Here is a 14,619-nt window from a genome sequence, read left to right on the forward strand (position 1 = left end):
CAATAGCACACTCTGAATTCAGTGAATTCAGTGATTGAGGGGCTATAGCGCCCCTCAATAACACACTCTGAATTCAGTGATTGAGCGATTGAGTGAAGAATCGCCAAGCCGTGTATAGTAAAGGGAGTTACAGTAACTATACCTCTATTGGTTTAAAGAAACACATGAAAAAACATGAAGTCAGTAATTCCACATGTCGGCCTACAGCAGCTATGAGCTCATTTGGGAGAGTCTTTCTAACGACGGCTCTGTTTTTCCTCTCATCACCAGGCTGAGGGAGAAAGGGATATTTATTATTTCTTACCTCTGCGTTGTTTGTACTTCTTTTCTGCAATACAGAGATGAAGGGAGACTCGTCATAATGTGATGAAAAAATACAGTAAAAAATAAAAAATAACATCTGCAGTTATTTATTATAAGTAAGTCCCGCGAATGTAAACAGTGGAATTATTAAGTACCTTAAGTAACCTTGGGGGAGCACCCTGTGTCTCCTGGAATTCAAATAGAAAAGGTGAATTATCATCACTGATAAAAATTATATTAAATTAAACAATTAACACAATGAACACGGCTTCACTGATTGGCCTGACAGTAGCAACCAATGTAAGTGGTTTTGTGCACAACAGACAGCCATTCTTTAACCCATTCTGAACGGGAACGCATTTTGGTGTTAGCACTATGTTATGCTTTAGGTATTGAAAAATAGCAGATCTACAAGCTCATAGCGCGCCACCGAGTGGCGCGCTATGAGCTTGTAGGTCTGCTATTTTTGAAAAATCGAAGAACGAGTGTGACATTTTTAGTATCTGTTCTCAGGTCAGAATGGGTTAATCAGACCTAGCGTGTGTCCAGTGGAAACCTCGTATGAATCTGATCTCAGGTCAGAATGGGTTAATAGAGCAGTGTACCTGTACCCGACTGTCTGTCTGTCTGGTTACTCTGATAACAAGTTCGTAAGGGGTACAACATTCCAGGCTGGTTTAGATTTTTGTAACTTGTTGTTCTCCATTTCAGGTGACAAATGTCCAGACTGTGTCCATGACTCCGATGTGCAAGCATAATTAATTATAGACAGATATTGACGCGCCTAAAATCTAACACACCCAATATTTCATTTGATTACAGTAGCTGCAGATGTGTTGCTTATACATCAGTGGTTCCCAGACTTGTTTACGTTAAGGACCCCCAGAATCATACTCATTAGGCTGCGGACCCCCCATTTGAAAATGCATGCCAAGGACCCCCATATGAGAAGGTTTTTACGGCTCGAGGGCCACCAGTTTTTACGGCTCGAGGGCCACCAGTTTTTTTCAGTAATACACATTTGATTTTTTTAACCTGAAGTGGAAAACTATAACGACAACATCAGCCCAGTGAGTTACATGGTTTGAACGACAGATTGAGGATCCAATGGAGTTAGGAGGTTTAGGTATAGAAAGCGCTTGGTTCAATATTCGTAAAAGCCCACACACACAGAGGGTGCTCAATAGCACAGCACTATTACAAAAAGAATAAAGGAAAACAAATGGAGATAGTTGGTTTCTCTCCACAGCGAGTCAGCGAAGATATGGTCTTCAATTCAATTCAATTCAATTGTATTATAGTGTCAAATCACAACAAGTTGTCTCAAGACACTTTACAACCAACAAAGATCCACCCAGAGCAGCAATATTGCGACAATGGGTAACGAAAAACTCCCCTTTAGGAAGGAACGTCAGGCAGAACCCGACTCTAGGGTGGTCTGTGTGCAATGCATAGTATTGGAAAGTGTATTGTGCTGTGATGAAATGATGATATTGCAGTACGGTAGACACTAGACGACCATAGGGAGAGGAAAGGCTACCATTTTATTGATATATATTTAAACCATTTACAATTTTGCGTATCGGTCCAATTATTTATCTTATATTGATTCCCTGATCAGTGGGGAAAAGATAAGCGTAGAGTTTTATCATCAGTCTAAAACGCAGTGTAGAAACTGAAGAAAACAGTATATAGAAAAAGATTAAAGCTGTTCAAATAAATTATAATGCTCCTTGTTCTTTTTGTGTAGTCACATGACATCATTGTTTTGCAATGACACAGTTCTGTCTCATTTTAGACTCATTTTAGATTTTTAGTTAAAAATAGAACAGTGGTTCCCAAAGTGGGGTCCGGGGACCCCCAGGGGCCCTTGAGGGAGTTCCAGGGGGGCCCCAGCTAAATGATAGTTTGTAACGAAATGGATCGTTGTGGTAACTCAGCCTAAATGCATGTAAAACTGGAGGGTCCTAGAAATGAAACGGGTTGAGAATCACTGCTATATCTTTTCAAATGGGGGTCCACGGGTTAATACATGTCAATGTGGGGGTCCTTGACATGAAAAGGTTTGGGAACCACTGACATAGAACATGAGTTATTCCCAGAATACTCTATTTTAGGAATAGTGGTTTGAACAGTAGCAGATAGACAAGCTCACAGTGAGTCACTTGGTGCCACACTGTGAGCTTGTATATCTGCTATATTTGAACACAAAACTTTAAAGAGTTAACTTTAATAACACAAATCCTCTCTTCTGGGGGTCCCTGGCACTGATTGGCCCTTCTGGGGGTCCCTGGCACTGATTGGCCAAGCAGCCAATACAAGTAGTAATGTGCTGCACAATAAATGTTGCATTTTATATTGCTCTGTACACACACACACACACACACACACACACACACGGTGGAGGAAACCATGCAAGGCACACATCGGGAGCAATTAGGGGTTCAGAGTCTTGCTCAAGGACACTTCGACACCAACTCTGGTCACCACCGGCCACTCTACCCCTGAGCCAATGCCGCCCCAATATAGTTCTGATTTATCATTCAATGCGAATGGCATCATCATTTATAAATAAGATTACAACAGCAGCAGAAACAGAAGAAGCATATACTGCTTACCTGTATGGAAGCATCATGTCGGGAGATAACCAACGCTCCGTGAGCCTGGCTGAGAAACCAGACACAGCTCCACAGCAGCAGCACAACACTCCTCCACCTAGACATGACTAAACTCCACTAAAACACTCAGACAGACACTTCACTGCCCAGAGGAGAGAGAGCCCAATGACCACTCCCTGCTCAGGAGGAGGGCGGAAAAAAGAAAATAAAGTGTGTTGTGTTTAGTAGCCTATTGACCAAACCAATTAAAGGCCTTTTTAAAAGGTTTTACAGGTTAAGTGCTGGCACATCTGTTTGTCTCTACCTAACTATAACTTAACCCCCATTAAGACCATTCTACAAATGCCTTCTAAATGCTACTTGCAAAAAAGAGATTTCAACCTTACTACTACTTTGTACTACTAGGACTTATCAGAGGAAATTATGTAAAAATATATATATAATAATAATTAAAATAATACATTAATAATTTACATTTGGGGAATATATTTCACAATAATAAAATAAAACATGTTCTAGACATTCTAATGATCACACAAATAATGTAATTAATTAAAATAGAAATGTCTAGAAAAGGTCTTACAGGGTTAAAGATTTTTCAAACATTTTGAAAATTTGACGCAAGTTATTTATATCCATTCATGCACTAAAATCTAAAATGACACAACTCGACAGGTTTCTGATGCTTTGTTACATATTCATATTTTTCAAGCGTGGACTCAAGCAACAGCCTACAGTGAATACTAAATACAAACAAACAGCCCCAGTAGTACTAATGACTGTTTAGCATACAGTATAGACTATCCCTCATACAACTACAGTACTTATTTATTAGGTAACACACGTAGACTTGGTATCTGTTGTTGTTGACCTACTGTTTCACTACTAAATGGGCATAGTGTTGATGCCATTGCACGTGTCTGTCCTGTCTAGTGGTCACTTTAATTTATGGGCGGGTCATACTTTAGCTGTTGAATAATAGCAGATCTACTCAGCTTGTAGATATGCTATTTTTGAAGAATCGCAAAAATGTGGCGCAAATCTTTGAATTATATTCTTTCAGAGCGAACGTTTTTAACTCAAATCTTTGCTTCTGGGGAGTCCCAGGAACAACATATTTTCAAACAGGGGTCAGCAGCCAATTAGGCTACATAATTATGATATTAGGGGGTCCCTGAAATGAAATAGTTTGAGCACCACTGACATAGAAACATAGGTTTTTCAGAAAACTGGGCCTAAAAATCTTTGTTTATTGTCATGATTTGTCACCATCCGAGTTGGCTTTGTCCGAGGCTTACAGGTCTTTAAAGGAATACTTTCTGAAACGTCTATGGGAAAAATGCATGGGGACTTTTATTCTCTTCCGGGACACTCGTCGTCATGAAAGGGGGCGGGACTCCAATTGCTCTAATAATGAATTGCATTTTTCCAGCGCTTTTCCAAGTGCTCAAATCAAAGCGCGTTACAACGGTTCATTCATTCATACATTGGGAGGTGAAGTGGCGAACGGTCGACACCAGCGTCCTCACTTCCCACATTCACACACCGACGGTGGCGAGCTCACACCGACCGACTCATTGGAGGCAATGTAGGGTTCAGTGTCTTGCCCAAGGACACTTCCACATGTGGACAGGAGCAGCCGGGATTCGAACCACCGACCCAGGGATCATTGGACGACCTGCTCTACTTCCTGAGCCACAGCCGCCCAGTCTATTGCACTTAAAGCTAATCACCCCTGTCCTAAAAAAAAAGAGAAAGAAAGATAAATTCATGCCCACAGGCTGTAGAGCAATGAGGGCTTTGTGTCTTCAGAGTGGCATGTCTGTCAAAAACGGCAGTCAAACATACCATGTTAACTTACCATTAAAAACACTTCTACATTCACTAAAATGCGCCGTGAAATATTTAATTTGAGCACAACACGTGCGTAATGCTATACGGCGCAGTAAAGTATCACTTGTACAGTAGCTGCAGAGAACACTGTACCAAGGAACCTATAATAAATGGTTCACTAGTGGAACATTATGAAGGAAAACAAACAACAACCAAAGGTGTCATCTTTTTATTTAGTCACAGTGGTCATAGAGAAGTAAACATTTGTAGACATATCAAAAACAAGATACAAAAAAAAATTATAATGCACTTTAACATCAGTGTATCTACAATACAGCAGCCGTTAGCACATTAGAGATGTACACTGTGCAAACTATACAGTAACTACAAAATTGATGTGTATCAATATTGCACACATGCACGCTGGATTTGTTTGTTTTTTAAACTCCAGATCCTCTTGAAGAAAGCAGTGCCGTTTATGGCACGATACACACATTCACATTATAAAGTGTATGCGTGTGTTACACAAACACACTCGTTGACAAAGTCTCTAGAGATCAAATTTCCTCAGATCTTCACCGTGTGCTGCTGACCATCCAGGGGGTATTTGCGGGTGTCTACTTGCCAAAGACGCTGGCTCCAGGGGGCCCAAAGACACTGGCTCCTGGGGCCCCAAAGACACTGGCTCCTGGGGCCCCAAAGACGCTGGCCCCTGGGGCCTGGGCGGGAGGCTTGCCTTCTAGCACAGTCTCTGCTCCCGACCGTGCGCTGCTGAATACAGACGGTGCCACCTTCCCCATGCGCTCTGCACAGAAGGGAAAACAATACAGATGTTACAGACGGTGCCACCTTCCCCATGCGCTCTGCACAGAAGGGAAAACAATACAGATGTTACAGACGGTGCCACCTTCCCCATGCGCTCTGCACAGAAGGGAAAACAATACAGATGTTACAGACGGTGCCACCTTCCCCATGCGCTCTGCACAGAAGGGAAAACAATACAGATGTTACAGACGGTGCCACCTTCCCCATGCACTCTGCACAGAAGGGAAAACAATACAGATGTTTCAACCGACAGGGCCATGAACTCCGTCCACACAACTCCATAACTGTTACATACTCGGGGAGTATGTTTATAATTATGAGATGATAAAGTAATGATTATATTTATATATATATATATATATCATATGATAACGGTTTATATTTATATGTGTATATATATGTATATATAATATATCATGAGTGGGTTGCATTGCACAGAGTGCTGATCAACACTTTCAGTCACAGGGCTGGTCTGCTGTGGGGCGTGGAGGCGGAGACGAACCATCAACCTCCTTGCTGTCTGCCCACCTCCTAGTAACCAGGAGCCAATCCAAGCTCAGAGGACTAACTGTGAAGACTACTTAGCTGCACCTGTGTCATGCACTCATTGGCATTGTCTCTCAGTCACCTCATACTGAGCAGTACTTTGTCCATGGTGTAGGAGCTAACTAAGACGCTCAAAATCTGTTTAATAAGTATAGGCCAGGGGCTAAACCTGTGTGTGGTCCCCTGAGCTTTATTTCAGTAATTGGTGGTTCAGAGCTAAAAAGATACAACTGATTATAATTATATATATATATAGAGATATATAATATATAATATATATATTTACGGCGTATGGGTGCGTACTTTTTGTAAATCTTTGTTAGGCAGTAGTTAGCGTAGACAGTTTAGGTAGATTGACGTTGTGTATATTTCATTTCATTCATTGGTTAGAGTTAGGTAAGAGTGTTGTGCGATACTTTAGAATAGGGCTAGATAGTTTTGATGATTTCTTTGAGTTGCCCCATATAGCCTGTCTTTTCGTTTGTATTTCCAGTTGTCCATCTTTATTGTTTGTTATTATTATGATACCTTATATTGATAACGTGAATAAATAACAATTATCACGCCAGCCGTGTTGCATCGTCTCCTTATACCCCTAGACCTGGAAAGGGGAATGTAACAGTTGGGGGCTCGTCCAAAGCACAGAAGGTACCGGTTTGGGAAAGTGCTGGCTGGAGTTGTTGTTTTATTAGCGGTATTGTGATAAGGTGGCGAAGATGGCATCCTTTGACCTCAATGTGTTCGTGGCCGATCCCTCCATAGGTGAGTTTGACAAGTGCCGTAAGGAGGACTTGGTAAAACTAGCGGACCACTATAGAGTCACGGTGAAGACTGGGGACGCAAAAAGTAAAATTAAGGACATGGTGTTCACGAGACTGGTAGAGATGGGTGTCCTGGTAGTTCCTGTGATCGCTGGGTTGCTGTCCGCAGCAGCAAAAGTAACTGACTTACGGGGGAGTTTGCCTCAGTCGCCTGTTGTTCCGCTTAGGGCAGATGGGCTTACAGCTGCATCTGTAGGGGGGACCGACGGGGCCATGAGAGGTAGTGAGGGAAAGGTGGAGGACGAGGGCGCGGCACAGCCGGTGGCACAGCCTCCGGTGGTGAGGCCTAAGGAATTCACTGAACCCCCACGACCGCGCCTGGGTTCGGGATCCTCCTCGGGTTCAGCTGGGTCCGACAATAAGTCTGTCCTACAGGGCTCTCAATTAAAAGTGCGCATAGCGCGCATTAAGCAGAGAGAGCGAGAGAGAGAGAAGGAACAAGAAAGAGAGTTCCAGCTGGCAGTCGCCAAAATGCAAAATGAGAAGGAGATCCGCATACGGCAAATGGAGTTGGAATGGGAGGAAAAAAAGGCAAGGTTGGCAGCGGAATCTACAGGGCAGCAGGCACCCCAGTCACGGTCCGGTCCCAGTCTCGGCGACACACCAGGTATGTCAAGATTTGATATAGCACGGCATATTGGTCTGGTCCCCATTTTTCGTGAATCTGAAGTGGATTCCTATTTTAGCGCCTTTGAGCGTGTGGCTACTGCCCTCGCTTGGCCTAAGGACGTTTGGTCCATACTGCTCCAGTGCAAACTGCTGGGTAAAGCACAGGAGGTGATGGCTACGCTCTCCGTTCAAGATAGCATGGACTATGTAATCGTAAAGGCAACCATTTTGCGGGCATATGAAAAGGTGCCTGAAGCGTACCGGCAGAAGTTTAGGCAGCTGTCCAAGAACACTAGCCAAACTTTTGTCGAGTTCGCTCGGGAAAAGGAGGCTCTGTTCGATAGGTGGTGCGCGGCAAGCAAAGTGATTGATTTGCAATCACTGCGCGCACTCCTATTGATGGAGGAATTTAAGAGGGGCTTGCCAGATAGCATATGCATGCACTTGAACGAACAGAGAGTGGTATCAGTGGGGGAAGCAGCTATCTTCGCTGACGAGTATGTGTTGACGCATAAAAATGTGTTTTATGCTTCAGAGTCAAGTAGTAAGAAAACAAACAAATCTGGTGATGCGCGTAATTACGCACAGACTCAGCGTTCGTCTGAGCAGGGTGGTGATAAACCGAGGGAGGAGCGCACTTGTCACTACTGCAAAAAGGTGGGCCATTTCATTGGCCAGTGCAGAACAAGACAACGGCACGAACAAAATGGTTCTAATACTAAAAGTATGGGATTGATCAGAGCGGAGAAAAGTGTGGGAACTGCTTTTGTGTGTGCACGTCCTGGTCCAGATTCCAGTTTTGATCCATTTGTGTTTGATGGCGAGATTTCTGTGTCACAGCATTCGGTTGAGCGTACTGCGGTACGTATGCTGAGAGATACCGGGGCCCAACAAAGTGTAGTACTAGCGGGGGTACTGCCTTTGAATGGCGACACGGCCTGCGGGTCCAGTGCAGTGATACGAGGGGTGGAAATGGGCTATATTTCTGCACCTTTGCACACGCTGTATATACAGTCGGCCCTGGTCTCTGGGTACTTTAATGTAGCGGTGCGTGATGAATTACCCATTGAGGGGATTTCATTTGTCATGGGGAATGACATCGCAGGTGGGAAAGTGTATCCTGTGTTGGAAGTGGTAGAACGTCCTGTGGTGGAATGTGCTGTTGAAAACGACACCCTGGCTATGAAATACCCTGAGGCTTTTCCAGCCTGTGTGATCACCCGTGCACAGTCATGCAAAACAGGGGATGATTCTGATTTGTCCGACTCCATTGTCATGCGCGCTCTTGCGAGTGACAAAACGTTGTCTGCCGCTCCTAAAGTGTTGACACAACTGCAGAGTGTTAATGCCAGGGGGGGGGAGGTAACTGGGGGTGGGAAAAATAATTTGATTCTGCCTGTAACGAGGGAAAGCCTTATCCAAGCACAAGGTGAGGATCCCACACTAAAGAAATGTCTAGCTGCTGTGGTGAGCCAAGAGGAAATCAAAACAAAGTGCATGGGCTACTTTAGCGACCAAGGGTTGTTAATGCGCAAGTGGTGTCCAAACGGAGCACAGGAATCGGAATGGAGCGCAGTGGTCCAGATTGTGGTTCCATCTGTATATAGGCAGCAGGTCCTCTCGTTAGCACACGACCATGATTGGGCGGGGCATTTGGGTATTACAAAAACGTATTCCCGAATCCTAAAACACTTCTTTTGGCCGGGGCTGAAACAAGCTGTGTCCCAATATTGTCGCACTTGTGCTATTTGTCAGCTAACGGGAAAACCTAATCAAACTATACCTGCTGCGCCGCTCTGCCCAATTCCTGCTGTTGGGGAACCATTTGAGAGAGTCATTGTGGATTGTGTAGGGCCTTTGCCTCGTACCAAGGCTGGAAATCAGTACCTGTTGACCATCATGTGTGCTGCGACTAGATTTCCAGAGGCTATTCCTCTGCGCAACATAACTGCCACCTCAGTGTTGAAAGCTTTGACTAGGTTCTTTACTACATGGGGATTTTGTAAAGTGATCCAAACGGATCAAGGTACTAATTTCCTATCGAAAGTATTTAAGCAAGTAATGGAAACTCTGTCTGTACACCACGTCATCTCGAGCGCATATCACCCGGAGTCTCAGGGGGCGCTCGAACGGTGGCATCAGACACTGAAATCCATGTTGCGTAAATACTGCTTTGAGGCTAAACGGAGTTGGGATGACGGGATTCCATTCGTGTTGTTTGCTGCTCGTGATGCAGTGCAGGAATCCCTAGGGTTCGCTCCTAATGAATTGGTGTTCGGACATACGGTCCGCGGCCCCCTTAAGGTCCTGAAGGACAAGCTGATGGCCGCTGACGTGAGTCCCGATACCAATGTGTTAGATTTTGTTACAAAACTTAGAAGTCGGCTCGAGAAAGCGTGTTCTCTGGCTAAAGAGTGGCTGAGGGCTTCTCAGACAGAGATGAAGAGGCGTCATGACAAAGTTGCGGTTAAGCGCATCTTTAAGGCAGGCGATCAAGTACTAGCCTTATTGCCTGTTCAGGGCTCTGCTCTATCAGCCCGGTTTTCAGGTCCTTTCGTGATTCTGGAGAAAATCAGCGACACTAACTATGTGATTGGAACTCCCGACAGGAGGCGTAAGAGCCGGGTCTGTCACGTTAACATGTTGAAGGAATTCCATGTGAGGGGAGTAGGGTTAACGGTGGTAGCGCCACGTTTTCCCCCTGCAGAGAGTGAGGATAGCCAGGTTAATTCTGTGGATTTGCAGGCTGCAGAGGACGATGGGTTGGTGTTGCGAGCATCACCTGCACCCGAGGGTCGCCTCTGTAACTCGGACATGCTGATCAAGTTGCCTGACACTCTCGCTCACCTACGCAGTGAGCACCAACGTGACGTCATGAGGTTAGTGAGGGAATTCCCTATGTTATTCGGGGATGTCCCCACTCGCACCACCGTGTGCGAGCATGATATTGATGTGCAGGATGCACGGCCTATTAAACAGCACGCTTATCGCGTAAACCCAACTAAGCGTGCATTGTTGAGAAAGGAGGCAGAATATCTCCTTGCGAATAACCTGGCACGGACAAGTTCAAGTCCATGGAGTAGTCCTTGTTTATTGCAGCTTAAGAGCGATGGCAGTCCTAGATTCTGTACGGATTATAGGAGGGTAAATGCGGTAACGGTCCAAGACGCGTTCCCTTTGCCGAGGATGGAAGACTGTGTGGATAATATAGGGTCTGCTGCTTTTGTCACTAAGTTGGATTTGTTAAAAGGGTACTGGCAGGTTCCCTTAACGCGCCGTGCCTCTCAGATTTCTGCGTTTGTCACACCGGATCATTTTCTCCAGTATAATGTGATGGCATTCGGCATGTGTAATGCACCCGCTACCTTTCAGCGAATGGTTAATATTGTGTTGGAGGGGGTGCCAAATTGTAATGCATACTTGGACGATTTAATCGTTTATTCTGGGAATTGGCACGATCATATTGAACGCCTACATACAGTGTTCACCCGGTTAGCTAAGGCTGCGCTGACATTGAACCTGGCCAAGTGCGAGTTCGGCAAAGCTACCGTAACGTACTTGGGACGGCAAGTAGGTCAGGGACAGGTGCGGCCTATTGAGGCTAAAGTCGCTGCCATCACTGCCTACCCCGCTCCTACTACGGTGCGAGAGTTGCGCCGGTTTCTTGGTATGGCTGGATACTACAGAGGGTTTTGCAAAAACTTCTCTACGGTTGCCTATCCCCTCACCAGTTTATTGAGCCCTTCGAACCCCTTTATATGGTCTCTTGAATGTCGTTATGCATTTGAAACTGTCAAATCTCTCCTGTGTAGTGCGCCGGTCCTAGCTGCTCCCGAATTCAGTCGCCCGTTCTCCCTGGAGGTGGACGCGAGTGCTGTGGGCGCTGGGGCTGTCCTACAACAGGAGGATGCGAGTGGACTTGTCCATCCCGTTTGCTACTTCTCCCGGAAATTCAATAAGTACCAGGTGAAGTATGCAACTGTGGAGAAAGAGGCCTTGGCTGTGTTGTTTGCGCTGCAGTTCTTTGAAGTGTACGTGGGGTCTAGTCCGTTACCGGTGGTCTGTTACACCGACCACAACCCCTTGGTATTCCTGCAGCGCATGCGCAATCACAACCAGCGGCTCATGAGATGGGCAATTCTCATTCAGGACTATAATTTGGAGATTCGACACAAAAAGGGGTCAGATAATGTGATGGCAGATGCCCTGTCTAGAGTCTGGTAGAAATAGGGTCAAACTGTGTTTGATTTGGGGGTGGGGGTGTTACATACTCGGGGAGTATGTTTATAGTTATGAGATGATAAAGTAATGATTATATTTATATATATATATATATATCATATGATAACGGTTTATATTTATATGTGTATATATATGTATATATAATATATCATGAGTGGGTTGCATTGCACAGAGTGCTGATCAACACTTTCAGTCACAGGTCTGGTCTGCTGTGGGGCGTGGAGGCGGAGACGAACCATCAACCTCCTTGCTGTCTGCCCACCTCCTAGTCACCAGGAGCCAATCCAAGCTCAGAGGACTAACTGTGAAGACTACTTAGCTGCACCTGTGTCATGCACTCATTGGCATTGTCTCTCAGTCACCTCATACTGAGCAGTACTTTGTCCATGGTGTAGGAGCTAACTAAGACGCTCAAAATCTGTTTAATAAGTATAGGCCAGGGGCTAAACCTGTGTGTGGTCCCCTGAGCTTTATTTCAGTAATTGGTGGTTCAGAGCTAAAAAGATACAACTGATTATAATTATATATATATATAGAGATATATAATATATAATATATATATTTACGGCGTATGGGTGCGTACTTTTTGTAAATCTTTGTTAGGCAGTAGTTAGCGTAGACAGTTTAGGTAGATTGACGTTGTGTATATTTCATTTCATTCATTGGTTAGAGTTAGGTAAGAGTGTTGTGCGATACTTTAGAATAGGGCTAGATAGTTTTGATGATTTCTTTGAGTTGCCCCATATAGCCTGTCTTTTCGTTTGTATTTCCAGTTGTCCATCTTTATTGTTTGTTATTATTATGATACCTTATATTGATAACGTGAATAAATAACAATTATCACGCCAGCCGTGTTGCATCGTCTCCTTATACCCCTAGACCTGGAAAGGGGAATGTAACAATAACCATGATGTCATACATCGCCAGTTCAGTTACTGTTCAATTACCCTGGTAGAAAACTGTAGTATAGCCCTTGAGATTATATCATCTCGTTTGCAAATCTGCAAATACAGCAGACAGAACAAATACAACTAAATAGTGCTCAGGATTCTGAATAGTTACTACAGAGGGTGTGAACTGAACTAGTGGTTCAGGTCACTGAAAGACTGAAATCTTCTCATTGGTCACTTCTCACTGCCACAGCCCGGGTTTGATCGATTCCCGTCGGGGTCCTTTTTTATTTTATTAAAACTATCTCTCTCTCTCTTTCTGTTTCTGGCACAACAGCGCCCCTACTGGTACTCATAGTCATACCACTGGTGCTCATAGTCACATAGGTAGGTAGGTTAACGTGCATAGGTGAACACGGACATTGCTGTTCCTTGGAGTGGTTGCACCACTCAAAAACACTAGTTTGGGTCCCACAGGGGGAAATGTCTAATTCATTTCACATTTGGGTCCTGAAACAAGTTTGAGGAACCACTGCATTCTAGAAGGAGGAAATGCCCTCCCAGATAGAAACGCTGTGAAGGCCATGACAGTATGTCTGTGTGTCTCCGGGTCTTACTCACCGCGCTCCACCATGACCTCATAGGTCATAGGTCATTGTGTCTTACTCACCGCACTCCACCATGACCTCATAGGTCTTACTCTTGGGCTCGCCCTTCAGGCCCAGCTTGCCGCGGGCTCCCGTCAGCTCCTCCTGGCTGACCAGAGGAGGAGGACGCTTCTTCTTCTTCAGCACCTCTCCGGGCTAGTGGAGGAGAGGAGGGAGGTTACACACAAGTTAGACCATTCTGACCTGAGATCAGATTCTATAAAATGTTCTTCTACATCCTGACAGTTTTCTGAAAAAGCTATGTTTCTATGTCAGTCGATTTTTCAAAAGTAGCAGACCTACAAGCTCGTAGCGCGCCACCGAGTGGCGCGCTACGAGCTTGTAGATCTGATATTTTTCAATAGCTAAAGCACACCAAAAGGGGTTCCCACCCAAAATGGGTTAGAGATGTACCCCTGTTTTCCCTTTCTGACACCGATATAAGGATAAGGAAAACGTTACTGTCCATTACGTTTACATAAAATGGCCAAATTTGTCTTTGGCACGTCACCGGCAGTCAGTTACAATAAAATACACAGATTCATTAAAATACTACCATATATGAAATGCATTCACATAAACACAGCAACTAGTGATCATGAACAGTGGGTGTTAGGTGAACTATTTAAACATTTTCTTATCTAAAATGTCCACAGCAGCATATCCAGAACTTAGCGGTCGCGATCGATCAAACCATACTGAAATTAAAGTTAGAATACCACTGATCTAGGAATAAATGTAAATTCTGTTAATACTTGTTAAAGTGCAGCTACAAAGTTAGTACAATAATTATGTAAATAGTACAGTAAGAACTGAAGCACCCAAACAATGTGATAAATGAGGTGGTATCGAATGGCGTGGACTAGCATTAACATATACCGATGGTCCGATACCAGAAGTTTAGGCAGTATATTATGCCTATATATATATACGATATGGGTGAATTAACCACTTAAATCCCAGCGTCCGTGTTGTGGAGGGAAAAGCAGCCTTCACAGATAATAGCTTGTCGACCGGCTATTTGCGGGTAAAGCTTTCTCCATGGCCATACAAGATAAAACAGAACAGACACTAGAATAGAGCCCTGAGGGACTCCGGTCAACCATGTATACAATAGGGTTTAAATAAACTAGAAAGCTTCTGTGACGAATTCTCTTACCTGTGACATGGTGGTGGTGGTCGTGTGTGGTTATAATCCCAGGAACACTCTTATCCGGTGTGTGATAACAAAACAAGCAGCAAGTTGTTATTCTGATCCTCTACTCAGGGTCCAAAGAAGCCCGAC

General features: G+C 44.4%; 2 protein-coding genes across 2 annotated transcripts in view; both read right to left on the reverse strand.

Moving 5' to 3' along the window:
- LOC308328031 (inter-alpha-trypsin inhibitor heavy chain H3-like) overlaps nucleotides 1–3,045 on the reverse strand; it is a 31,801-nt gene extending 28,756 nt beyond the window's left edge. Inside the window, exons 1-3 of the mRNA XM_080781706.1 lie at nucleotides 2,922–3,045; nucleotides 459–491; nucleotides 305–328 (exon numbers count right to left, since the gene is read on the reverse strand). Coding sequence (XP_080637832.1) covers nucleotides 305–328; nucleotides 459–491; nucleotides 2,922–3,026 — 162 coding nt within the window. The 5' untranslated portion in view covers nucleotides 3,027–3,045. The remainder of the gene's footprint in view (nucleotides 1–304; nucleotides 329–458; nucleotides 492–2,921) is intronic.
- A 1,923-nt stretch (nucleotides 3,046–4,968) lies between these two features.
- On the reverse strand, nucleotides 4,969–14,619 carry mustn1b (musculoskeletal, embryonic nuclear protein 1b). The gene is made up of 3 exons (XM_080793397.1): nucleotides 14,494–14,619; nucleotides 13,358–13,490; nucleotides 4,969–5,559 (listed from the first exon to the last, which is right to left on the reverse strand). The coding sequence occupies exons 1-3, from the start codon at nucleotides 14,500–14,502 to the stop codon at nucleotides 5,372–5,374; spliced, it is 330 nt and encodes a 109-aa protein (XP_080649523.1). The 5' UTR covers nucleotides 14,503–14,619; the 3' UTR covers nucleotides 4,969–5,371.

The sequence above is a fragment of the Protomyctophum bolini genome, assembly GCF_963924005.1.
Source record: "Protomyctophum bolini genome assembly, chromosome: 2".
Lineage (NCBI taxonomy): Eukaryota > Metazoa > Chordata > Actinopteri > Myctophiformes > Myctophidae > Protomyctophum > Protomyctophum bolini.

Coding starts and splice junctions, on each gene's coding strand:
- mustn1b (XM_080793397.1), bottom strand. Junction 5,560..13,357: donor TGAGGTCATGGTGGAGTGCG/GTGAGTAAGACA, acceptor CCTTCTGTGCAG/AGCGCATGGGGAAGGTGGCA.